The following is a 12559-nucleotide window of genomic DNA, read 5'->3' as shown; positions in this document are numbered from 1 at the left end:
CCAAAGGATGGAGGGATTGTTCCGTAGGGCCAGCGTAACCAACTGCAGGGATCGGCGCGGCCCTCGGACGAGATGAAAGCTTCTCGGTGTGAATGACGGCGGGCAGCTGCGTTCAGACGTTCCGGGCAGGGGTAAAGGGACTGTGCGCGGAAAGCCAGAAACTGGGGAGGAGCGGGATCGCCCTGGCGGATCCCGCCTCGCCTGTCTGAACTCGTGTCAATCGGCGCTTTGCGTGCAGAAGAGTCTCTAAGCAATGGATGCGATTAGGGAGTTAAGACTCGGGTCTTAATAGGCTGATGGGGTAATCCTGAGTTGTATTCAGCTAAGTCCTACTGAGAGGAGACCAATCGAAGTGGAGGAACCTAAGTTAGCCCTGTCTATTAACTTCAGTGGGTCTGCTCTATGGCTAGTACTGAATGCTACCCTCGGTCTTTTGGGGGGGGGAACCCGTGGCCCTTCAGATGTGCTAAAGTCAGGATGGGCAAGCGTCAGTGATGATGCTGGAAGGTGTAGTCCCGCAGCATCCGGAAGGCCATCAGTTCCAGAGCTTGGAAAAGTTACTTTTTTGAACTACAACTCCCATCAGCTGAATCCAGTGGCCATGCTGGCTGGGGCTGATGGGAGTTGTAGTTCAAAAAAGTAACTTTTCTGAGCTCTGAGTCAGTTCCTCTTCTCTGTTATTATGGGTTGTAGCCAACTAAGTCCTACTTGGAGTAGACCCATTGAAATGAATGAACCCATATAGACAGAGGCTTGCAGTGTAATGCTGAAAATACCATGATGTGGGCTTGTCCATTGGTATATTCTTTTTGGTCTGAAGTGGTTGAAGTGGCAAATCTTTGATATTGGCAGATGTTTGTGTACTTTAAAACTGTATCTCTGTAGTAGGGGGATTAACTGCAGGACAACAAAAATGGATGTTGCAAGCCCTTGTAAAAGGCTTATACTTGGGGACCTGGAAGGATAAACACCCACTGCCTGTTACACAGTGGTCTGAGGACCTCACAGCCCTGGCCACATTTGAACATATTTTTTATAAATGTCATTTTTTTGTGGGTCACTGTTTGGACATCTGGAGGGCTCAGAACATACTGACTTCTATGTTTAAATTTAGATGGAAGTACTACTGCTGTTGTGTTTTCCATGTGAGCTGAAAGTATGTTTTAGTATTGTGTGTATTCCTGTTTTTTTTTTTAAGAAATCTTTGTTTTTTCTGCTCTGTCAAATTTAACACTAAAAAAGAAATAATCATAAAAAGAAATTAATGAACCTAAGTTAGTCATGTATGTTAACTTCAATGGGTCTACTCTGAGTAGCATTAACACTGAATACCACCCAATGAGTATGACTTCACTTATTTCAAATGGTCTTACAGGGGTGACCCATTGAAGTGGTTGCCCTGGGCTCGTACTGGGAGGAAGGGCGGGATATAAATCTAATAAATAAATAATAAATAAGTGAATAAACTTGGCTAAGTTAGGGTTATTAATTTAATTAGGCCTATTCTGAGTAGGACATAAGTTGCCTACAATCCATTATGTATAACTTCACTTATACTGAAATGTGGTAAGCCAGCCCCGTTGCATTTTCCTCTGCTGAGTAGGGCTCTGGACTCCAGCCACAAAGGACTGCCCTGATCTTATGTTTGCACAAGTGTTTGTGCAAGGGGGAGGGCTGTAGCTCACGGGCAGATCATCTGCTTTGCAGGCAGAAGGCCCCAGGTTCAATCCCTAGTATCTCCAAGTAGGGCTGGGGATGTGTCCTGTCTGAAACCCTGGAAAGCCTTCTGCTAGTCACTGTAGACCAGGATGTGGAACCTATGGTCCTTCAGATGCTGTTGGGACTTCAACTCCCATCAGCCACCACAAGCACGGCCAACAACCAGGGATGATGGGAGTTGTAGTCCAGCAACATCTGGAGGGCCAAAGGTTTCCCAGCTCTGGTGTAAACAATACTGAGCTAGATGGACCGAGTCTGTGCAAGGCAGCTTGCTGTATTCCTAAGCTGCATGTGCGTAGGCTCTCTCCACATTTGGGGAGCCTGCAAACGAGCATAGTTGTCTGTGGTGGGTTTTTTTCCTTCTGGGGGATCAGTGTGATTCCTGAAACAAAAGGCTTGTTTGTCCTAGTGACCTAAGCAAAGGGTAGGCAACATGGTACCCTGCAGATGTTGTTAGATTCCAGCTTCCATCATTCCTGTCCATTGACCATGCTGGCTGGGGCTGATGGAAGTTGGGAATCCAGCAACATATGAAGGGCACCAGGTTGCCTACCTGTGTCCTAAACCCTGTTCATGTCACTTAAACCTGGGAAGCAAATGAGCTTGGGGAGGGCTGTTGCTTTATTTATGTTGCTCACAGGCTTAACCTATAAAACAAATGTTCTCGTATAGATGCACGGGTAAATATATAAAAAATGCATCCAATCCCCGGCATCTCCAAAAATGTTTTCGGAGAGTACTCCTGCCTGAAACTCTGGAGAGCCGCTGCCAGTCAGTGTAGACAGTACTGAGCTGGATGGACCAATGATCTGTCTCAGTATAAGGCAGCTTCCTGTGTTCCTGGATGGAATTTCCACCTCAGACCACAGGCCCAGCTGCTGTACCATCCTACATCTCTTGATCTACTGCATTGGGCTGTTGCTCAAATAAAATAAATTGTCCAATACTGAATTCTAAATTGTTGTAAGCCACCCTGGGACCTGCTGGTGAAAGGCAGGTAATAAATTTACTGCTGCTGCGGCTACGACTACGACTACTACTACTAATGTTGCTGGACTGCAACTCTCATCATCCCCGAGAATCAACCCTGCTGGCTGAGGCTGATGGGAGTTGGAGTCCAGAAACATCTGGAAGGCCACAGGTTCTCTGACCCCGTAATTTAACTTGAAGCATCTTATAGGGGTGATTGGTATTAAGATACAAGCACAGACTTGCCAAATGACTATCCACAGGTGGGAGGAAACTCTGTGCTCCTGGGCGATCTCACAACCCAGGACAAGTTTTAATCACCATGCCAAGCAGATTCCAGAAGAGCAAGCATGTTGTGGTCAGATATCAGTCCCTCAGACACAAGAGCTGGTTCAGAAACTGGTCTTGGGCAGGAGTCGGAATGACACCCCTGACAGATGCTCTAGGGCATGTTCTTTGACTTTGGGTTCTCGGATGTTGCTGGAATATAGCTACCATTCTCCCTGACCATTGGCTAAGCTGGCTGGGGAAGGGTTGTGGCTCACTGGCTCAGTGGTAGAACATTTGCTTTGCATGCAGAAGTTCCCAGGTTCAATCCCTGGCATATCCAAGTAGGGCTGGGGGAGACCCCTGCCTGAAGCCCTGGAGTGCTGTTGCCAATCAGTGTCGGCAGTATGGAGCTAGATGGACCAGTGGTCTGATTCAGTGTAAGGCAGCTTTCTCTGGTGGGAGTTGTAGTCCAGCTGCATCTGGGGACCCAAGGTTGAAGAATGCTGCTCTCAATATTTCACCGTTTTCCTGAACGGGCTTGGATTGGCTCTGCTGCTGAAATACTGCCATGCTGTTGAGGTGCAAGCTCTTTTCCTAGAAGTCCCAGGATAGTGTCAGGGCCCCAAGGGGTCACAACCATAAGTGGCCAGGGTTTGGGTCTAAAGATACATTGGTGGTCACTTGGAAGGACCAGAACTCAAGAGCAGGCATGAGTTGGCTTCTGGGGACAGCAGTCAAAGAGGGCACAAGGCGTCAGCAGAGCATCCTGCCCCTGACATGTCTTAACACATCACTCAGACTGTGGAGCCAAGCTGAAGCAACAGTTACATATGACCTGCAGAACATCTATTGGCTCTCCAGATCACCTGACCCCACTGGAGCTGATGAGCTGCAGTACACCTTTCTGGTCATCACCTGGGTGGCGCTACAGAGCAGAAAGATCAAGCTTGTCAGTTTCTTTTACCCCTTTGCTGCCCTGGTGGTGCAAACTAGACAAGGTGCTAGCCCCTGTTGATGGATTCCTTCACTCAAGCCCATTGATGCCATATGCATGGGAAGAAACTTGTAACCATTCTGGATCCTAATCCTTTCTCGTTTTTCTCCTTTTTTGCAGGGAACAGAGGAAGAATTCCAGTTTTTGTTATGTGAGAGGTGCCGGAGAGAAGCCAAGAACCCCAAGCTCCTGGCCTGCCTTCACACTCTCTGTACGGAATGCCTCGAAGAGAACAAGCCCATCGACCATTGTCCTGTCTGCAGGATTTCCATCCAGCGTGCTGGCAGGGCTGTCTTTCAGGACAACCTGCTCTTTGCGAACCTGCAGACCAAGCTGAACACTTACCGGAAAATTGCCAGTGAGAGGGACTTGGTGTGCGATCGCTGCAAAGACGGAGCAGAGTTTTGGTGCTCCGAGTGCTCTGAGTTCCTTTGTGTGAAATGTTACGATGCCCACCAATGGTACTTGAAGCAGAAGAGCCACGAGGCCCAAAAATTGGCGGATCTGAAGAATGATACCGCCCAGAACTTCTTGGAGGCATCAAGGAAGTCCAGCAATCTCTTCTGTTCTGAGCACACCCAGGTTATAAGGTAATGCTGCTCAAGGGGCGGGGATCATTATTATTTTGCAGGGATATCAGAAGCTGCTTTGTATTGAGTCAGACGACTGGTCCATCTAGCTCAGTACTGTCTGTGCTGATGGGCAGCGGCTCTCAAGGGTTTCTGGCAAGAGTCCCTCCTGGCCCTACCTGGAGATGCCAGGGATTGAACTTCTGTATTCAAAGCAGAAGCTCCACCACTGAGCGATGCCCTTCCCAAAGAATTAGGATCCTTCATAGGAAACTATGAAGGGGCATCCATGCAATTGGCTGTGAAGGGGAATGTATATACAGGGCCACATCTTTATCCAGGCAATGTCCAGCCTACATAGTCCACATGCAGCTTCATTCTGCTTTAGGTAGGGGTGGGGGACCGTAAGTATGTCTAATATTTAAGGGGAGAGAATTCCAAGGAGTAGGTGCCACCACACTAAAGGTCCGCTACCTATGTTGTGCGGAACGGACCTCCTGATAAGATGGTATCTGCAAGAGGCCCTCACCTGCAGAGCTCAGTGATCGACTCGGTATATAAGGGGTAAGACGATCTTTCAGGTATCCTGGTCCCAAACTGCGTAGGGTTGTACATCAAAACCAGAACCTTGAACTTCAATACCAGAACCTTGAACTTAGCCCACTAGCTAATGGGCAAAGCAGCGAGTGGGGGGGGGGAGAAAAAGAGAGAGTTGGGGATGTATGCATGCACATGTGGTATGTGTGAGAGAGGAAGAGATGCACCTGGGCAGAGAGAGAAGGAGACCAATATGTGTGACTGTGTCTATGTGAGGCATGTATGTGTGAGTGAGAGAAAGAGAGATGTGCGTGTGTCTGTGGTCTGTATGTGTATGGTGAGTGCAAGTGTGTGCTCTGTGTCTGTGTGTGCAAGAGACAGTGTGGTGTGTCCACCTTGTATATTTTCCCTGATACTGGGGAGTGCATTGTGGTGTGGGTAGGGGGACTGAATATCAGGTCCAGCGGAGCATAGCTGACTTTCCATGGTAAGCATGCAAGGCTGGGGGTGTGGGCAGGGAATGACTGTCTTCTTTGTCATTGGCCCTTAGCACGAGTCTTAATTTTTAATTCTATTTACTCAGAGTAGTAAGTGTCATCTGACATTTTGATATTTATTACCTTAAGGACTAGCTGACTCCCTGTGTTCCATTTCGATCACTGAGAACGTCTGATAGGGCACTTTTGGTGGTTCCCTGCGCCCCCGAAGTTTGGTTGGCCTCCACTAGGGGCCGAGCCATTAGTGTGGCAGGCCTTGCCCTGTGGAGATGCCTACCAGCAGAGGTTTGGCAGGAACTATTCCTCCTTTGTTTCAGGCCTCTTTTAAAAATTGAACTTTTTAGATAGGTCTTTTAACATGATTATCTCCCCCCAGCAGCCAATAAAATATTATTGATATTTTTATTATTGCTTTTTGTAGTATTCTTATTGTTTTAAAAAAGTTTATGCCTTTGTATATTGTAAGCCATTTTGATGTACTCTATGAAAAAGTGCAGCCTATCAATACTTAATAAATAATATTAGGTATTTATTTTTCTTATCAACTTTATCATTAAAAGTTCATCACAAATTCAACAGAGAAGGGAGGAGGGGCTCAGGTAGAGGGAAAGGGTGGGAGAGGCATTTTGCAATTTATAAAAGACCCATGAGAGTAGATATATATACTATAGTCAGCGTGGAGTTTTCGCATTCCGCAATGTTAAATTGAAAATAGCCCCCCATGCCATTTTGATGCTTTCGTAAGATCATTTCAATACAAAACTTATAGTCCTGAACTCAGAAATGCTTGCTTAACAACCCTCTAAATTTTCATGGTGATACACAAAACAGTTGGAGGGAATAGAGAGTTCAAAATGTAAAAAGAGAGAGAGAAAAACCAGATCCCTTTTGGACTTTTTTCTGTCAGAGTTCTCATAATATGTTGAAATTAATTAAAAATCAGCCATGTTCACAAGAGTACCTGTAATCCTGACCTTCATCTTCTGAAGTTTAAAAGTTTAAAAAATGCCTGGCTGATTTTTAATTAATTTAAGAAATTTTGCATTGAACTGAATGATAATGTCAGGCATGCTCAGTAAAAACCAATTGTCAGTGTTCTAAAAGCCAAACTCCCAGCTGCTGGGCTTGCCTAATCAGGGGCCACACTCACACCAGACTTTGATTTCACTTTAGGCAGTCATGGCTTCCTCCAGAGAATCTTGGGAAGTGCAGTTTGTGAATGGTGCTGAGAGGAGACTCCTATTCCCCTGAGAGAGCTCCAGTGGCCAGAGGGGTTTAACAGTCAGCCACTCTGATTGAAGCTCTGTGAGGGGAACAGGGCATCTCCTAGCAATTCTCAGCACCCTTCACTAACTACACTTCCCAGGATTCTTTGGGAGAAGCCATGACTGCCTAAAGTGATATAGCCAGTGACAGCTTTGGTTTAAATTTGGGTGGGAGGCTGCATGTTCCTGCTGTAGAATAAAAACGTGGGGTAAACCCTGAAAAAGAATGATACTGTTCACAATGTTTTCCTTTTGGAAAGGAAAGATGCTTCCCCTCTGCCCATTGCCCACCCACCCAATCTCCTCCCCTCCCCTTTCTGCCCTCCTCCCCCCTGCCCCTCCCCCAGGTCAGTTTTACATATCCTAAGCATGATTGAACAGGAGTAAATCTCACTGAAGTAAAAAAGCATGCAAATGATTGAAACTGCCCTCCCCTCTTCCTCCCTCCTATCCCCTCCCTCTTGCCTCTTCCCTCTCCCTTCCTTCACCCCTCCCTTCCCCTCCCCCATCCCCTTCCAATCCCCTCCATCCCCCTCCTCCTCCCCCATGGTCAGTTTTACCTATCCTAGGACTACGACCTGGGAGACCAGGGTTGAAATCCCCACACAGCCATGAAGTTCACTGGGTGACCTTGGGCCAGTCACTGTCTCTCAGCCTCAGAGGAAGGCAAAGGTAAATCACCTCTGAATACTGCTTACCATGAAAACTCTATTCATAGGGTCTCTATAAGTCGGAATCAACTTGAAGGCAGTCCATTTCATTTTCAAGCATGATTGCACGGGAGTAAATCCCATTGAACTCAATAAGTATGCAACTGATCAAACCTGCCCTCCCCTCCTCCGCCCTCCCCTCCTCCTCCCTCCCATCACCTCCCTTTTGCCCCTTCCTCCACCCCTCCCTCCTCCCCTTCCAATCCCCTCTTTCTCCCTCCCCCTCCTTCTGCTCCCCCTCCCCCTTCTTCCTTCCCTCTACTCTCCCTTCCCCCTCCTCCTTCCCTAAGGTCAGTTTTACCTATCCCAGCCATGATTGCACAGGAGTAAATCCCATTGAACTCAATACGCATTCAAATGATCAGACCTGCCTTTCCAAATTCTGCATTACCAAATTCTTCCAAGCTACACAGGAAGTGGATTGGAATGTGAAAGACCAACCCAAATTGTGTTTTCATTTTGACAAATTTGTAGGGCAGTACAATATCTCAGAGAGGAAGTCAGGTCTCCTGCTCCCCTGGTGCATTCACTTATAGCTGCCCAATTTCCCTGCTTTTTAAAGTTTGATAGAAATATCTGTTGGCTATAGGTACGCTCTTAAATTGCAAGGTTTTTTGCTTATTAGTAAATTAAGATATGAGTACCGGCACCTGCTTTTATTTTATTATTTTGCCCAGCCTCACCCCACCACTGTCGATGCATGTATTCACATATATTGTTAATGACTGAAACGAAAATTCGTGGAAATGTCAGGCTTGACAGGATTTTGTTTTTGTAAGTAATAGAATATGTTGTGTTTTAGCTGCATAATAAAAACAAATAAACAACAAAAAAGCATACAGAAATGCGCATTTTCGGGGATGAATGCATGAAGGATGCATAAAGTTTATATGCAATTTTTTTGCGTGTGCTGTTTTTAAATCCACAAAGAAAATAAATTCAAATGGACTTCTGATCGAGCACATGGAAAACTGGAATTGAACGGAAATAGGCTGAGCTGTCCATCCCTTTCATTTTGTTCCCTTCTTCCCTTTCCCCCTTCCTCCCTTCTCTTTCCCCCTTCCTCCCTTCTCTTTCCCTTCTGGAGAGGAACTGTGTTCTGGAAGCATGGTGTTGATGTGCAGATTTTATCATCTGGTTTGTCCCATAGTCATCTCTTCCCCCCCCAAATGTTATGTTTATGTCAACAGCATCTATTGCCGCGGGTGCTGTAAACCTCTCTGCTGCTCTTGTGCCCTGCTTGATGGCGAACACTATAATGCCAGGCTTTATTGCAATATCCGTGTGGAAATTGAAAACAGAAAGGAGGAACTGGGAAAGATCAAAGTGGAGCTTGGGGAGAAGAAGAGGAGCTATGAGAAGACCTACAGCACCGTCCATGAAAGGCTGCAGCAGCTGGAGAAGATGCGCAGTGAAACTCGAGAGGAGATCCAGGAGAAGGTGGAGGAGATGGTCCAGTGGATACGACAGAAAGGGGAAGAGCTCTTGGGGAAAGTGGACAGCCAGCTCCACCAGGAGCGCGAAGATTTCGAGAAGAAACTGCAGTGTGCAGAGAGAATAGTCAAGAGGTTGGAGTCCAGTGAACAGTTGGTTGAGAAGATGAATCTCTTTGCTTCGGACCAAGAGGTGATGGACATGCACCCCTTCATCAAGGAGTCCCTGGATGAGCTCAGGAAGGAGAAACTGCCTGCTGTGGGTTGCCGGGTCCAGATGGAGAACTTTGCAGAGGTCAAAGATGAACTCCAAGCTCTGTTTAAGAGAGTGAAAGGACCCAAAGGTGAGACGTTTCCAGAAATCCAGTTCTCTTACACGGAATTCAGTTACAGAGAGCACATGACTCTTTTGCTACAACAGGTCCACTGGCTACTGATCTGTTTCCAAGCACAATTCAAAGAGCAGGTTATGACCTAGATAAGGCTCGGGTCTAGGCTATCTGAAGGACTATATCTTCCCATATGAGCCTGTCTGAGCCCTGAGGCCCTTATTTTGGTTTTGGCACTCTCACAGGCATGTCTGGCAGGAACATAAGAAAGAGCCTTCTCAGTGACTGCCCCCAAGCTCTGGAACCCCCTTCCTAGAGAGGTTAGACTGGCTGCTTCTTCACTGTCCTTCCGTTGGCAGGTGAAGATTTTTCTGTTCTGAGAGGTTTTTGGGAACTGACTGCAAAGGCTATTAAATAGAGTGCTGTTTTTACTGATTTGTATTTTGTGAGGGTTTTTTTAATCACCATGTTTTAATTGGTTTAAATTTTATAGTTAGTTTAATTATATTTTAATTAACTTCTGTTGGTTTATTTATGTTTTTAACTTTGTTTTAATTTTGTAAGCCACCTTGAGTCCCATTTCTAGGAAAAAGGCAGGCTATAAATTATTATTATTATTATTATTATTATTATTATTATTAATAATAATAATAATAATAATAATAATAATAAAATTCTCTTAGCTATTCTCTTGGTAGGTAGGGCAGTTGGCTTCTTAACCGAGAGAAAGCAGTAGTGAGGTGTTAAGCAGGAACATGGGATCATGTCTGTACCTGAACCTTTGTGTGTGTGCTGTGTGTGCACACACTTATATGGTAAATCCCACCTGCTCCAAAGTATACCTGTATAAGAGAAGCAGTGTGATGGAGTGCAGACAATACTACACAGCTATACAGGTAAGGTAGACAGCAACCCATCGGGATCACTGCAGTGTGTAATGCAGATCATGTAGATAGGCTGTGCACATGATGCTGGTTATGTAGGCTGGTAGTGCATTAGCATTCTCATTCAAACAAAACCTGGGCATGGCCTTTGGCCAGGGATAAGATTAGGCTTGGTCTTTAAAACATGTGTATATTATTACTGTCAAGTATGTTAAAATGATAAAAATGAGTATTAATAAAAAAGTTAGCCACTATAAGTATCCAAAACATATGAAAGACTCCATCTATCTGTCTAGCTCTATGTATGTGCATCATGGGGGGGGTGGGGGTGGGAAATCGTACAGTTCAATCCTTTACATGTTTATTTGGAAGTGCACCCCATTCTGTTCAGCGGTGTTTACTCCCACGAAAGCATGTGTAGGATGCAGCCTTATACATGCCTATATCCAGATGATATTGCACCTTCTAAACCTTTTCTCAAAGCTCTCGTTGTTGTCTACCTTCTCTCTGTTCATTGGATTTTGACAATTTAGCTAATCTCCATATTTTCACCAGCCACTTTTAAGTGAGAGGACAGATGACTCACATGGGATAGCCATTGTTGGACTCATCTATGGCTGGGTGGAGAATCAGTGGCCCTCCAGAGGCTGTTGGACTCCAACTCCCATCAGCCCCAGCAAAAATGGCCAGTGGTCAAGGATGATGGAAGTTGTAGTCCAGCAACATCTGGAGGGGCACAGGTTCCCCATGCCTAGTCTGTGAGCCTCCTGTACTTATCCTTCACTTGGTGTCTGGTGTTGAACAGTTGTCCTGTTCCTGAGCTAAAAGATTAGGGTTATGACCCTCCAGAAACCTCTTCTCAAAACAAACTGGAACATTTCATTCTCTTTTCTTTCTAATAGATGCTGTTGGCCGCCCGACTTCTGTTAATCGGTCGTCTCCTGCTCTGGTGGTCAATTCGGTGAGGTGGGAGTATGGAAGTGGACACCTTGTCAAAGATGTTAAGGCTTGGTGTTGCTGGGGGTGTTAGGAGATTCCTGTTCCCCTCACAGAACCACAGTTCCCAGAGTTCCCTGAGGAGAGGGAATGATTATTAAAACACTCTGGGAATTGTAGCTCTGTGAGGGGAACAGGAGCCTCCTAACAACTCTCACCACTCTTAACAAACTACAGTTCCCAGGATTCTCTTTGGGGGAAGCCATGGCTGTTTAAAGTGGCATGATGATACTGCTTTAAGTGTATAGTGCAGATGGGCCCAGACTTTTGTGGCATCTTAAAGGCTAACACATTTATTGTGGCATATGCTTTTGTAGACTATAGTCCATTAGATGCATGAGGTGTTATCCTGAGTTGCAGGGGTGTGTGTGTGTGTAGTATACACACACACACACACACACACATACATATGTATATATACTTTTTTGGGGGGGTGAGGATTGTAAGCAGTGAAGTCATTCATAAACAGTTGATGATGCAGAATTCTGGCATTGGTAACTCAATTAACATGTAGTGTGATAAAAATCCATTGTCGATTGCTTGTTCAATCCATAAGCAATAGGATTAAACCTCTTGATAAATTGTAATTAAGCAGTTTCACATTGTTATCTTCTTTTGAAGTTCCTTTATTAAAGCACAGACACTTTAAGGTTTTAGTTGGTATGTGAGATAGTGATTTGCCCATTGTGATGTTATGTAACTTCCAAAACAGAGGATCAGTGTTCACTTTCTTGTTTTTTTCTGCTGCCAGGTGGTTGCCCAGGGAGCCTAGTTTACTTTCAGTCAACCTCTCAGCACTGCAGCTCTTTTAATTTCTGCTTTTGTTACTTTTTGCGCACAGGAAGTTCTGCATGATGAGAAAAGCCAGCTAAGGCCTCAGGGGATGCAGGTGCCCACACCCACATACACCCTCAACCTTGCCAAGACACCACATGGATTTGTAAGTTGCAATGATTTCATTCTTTCTGTCCTTTCATTTTTTTCTCTTCCCTGATAGGCTATTCCAGCACTATCTGTGCTGAAGAACGTGATGGCTGTACCATTGTCGTGGAATTGACAAAATGTTTCTTTTTGGAGGAGACTCAGTAATGAAACCAAAGCCTGTTTTCAGGTTGTTTATTCAGCAAAGTGCTTTGCTGGAGCAGAGTACACACCCTAACTGTCATCAGACAGCCACAAGCTTATATAGCGTTACATGCATTATAGCCAGGTAGAGTTGGGGATGTTTCAGCTGGGAGGCAAGCTCTGCTTTGCACCATACCTGATGCACATACAGCCCAGGGATTGGAAGCTGGGCCTCCTCAAGGCTTTGGGGCTGCTCACTTTCTTCTTTTGTCCTGCCTTCCAAAAAAATAGAAAAGTGCCGACCATATTCATCTTCCATAGT

At 45.5% G+C, this 12559-nt stretch overlaps 1 protein-coding gene across 2 annotated transcripts in view; it reads left to right on the top strand.

Annotated features, from left to right (window-relative positions):
* The window catches only part of LOC133369808 (protein PML-like), a 32988-nt gene that overhangs the window by 295 nt on the left and 20134 nt on the right, over positions 1–12559 (top strand). The window contains exons 1-5 of one of the 2 annotated variants that reach the window (XM_061595431.1): positions 3–131; positions 4073–4542; positions 8721–9307; positions 11079–11137; positions 12014–12112. In XM_061595431.1, coding sequence (XP_061451415.1) covers positions 93–131; positions 4073–4542; positions 8721–9307; positions 11079–11137; positions 12014–12112 — 1254 coding nt within the window. In that variant the 5' untranslated portion in view covers positions 3–92. Of the gene's footprint in view, positions 1–2; positions 132–4072; positions 4543–8720; positions 9308–11078; positions 11138–12013; positions 12113–12559 lie in introns of those variants that run through there. The other variant, XM_061595432.1, reaches the window with a different exon arrangement.

Source organism: Rhineura floridana, chromosome 14 (genome assembly GCF_030035675.1).
Source record: "Rhineura floridana isolate rRhiFlo1 chromosome 14, rRhiFlo1.hap2, whole genome shotgun sequence".
Classification (NCBI taxonomy): domain Eukaryota; kingdom Metazoa; phylum Chordata; class Lepidosauria; order Squamata; family Rhineuridae; genus Rhineura; species Rhineura floridana.
The sequence above is the reverse complement of the archived record's forward strand: the minus strand, read 5'-3'. Positions and strand labels throughout refer to the sequence as shown.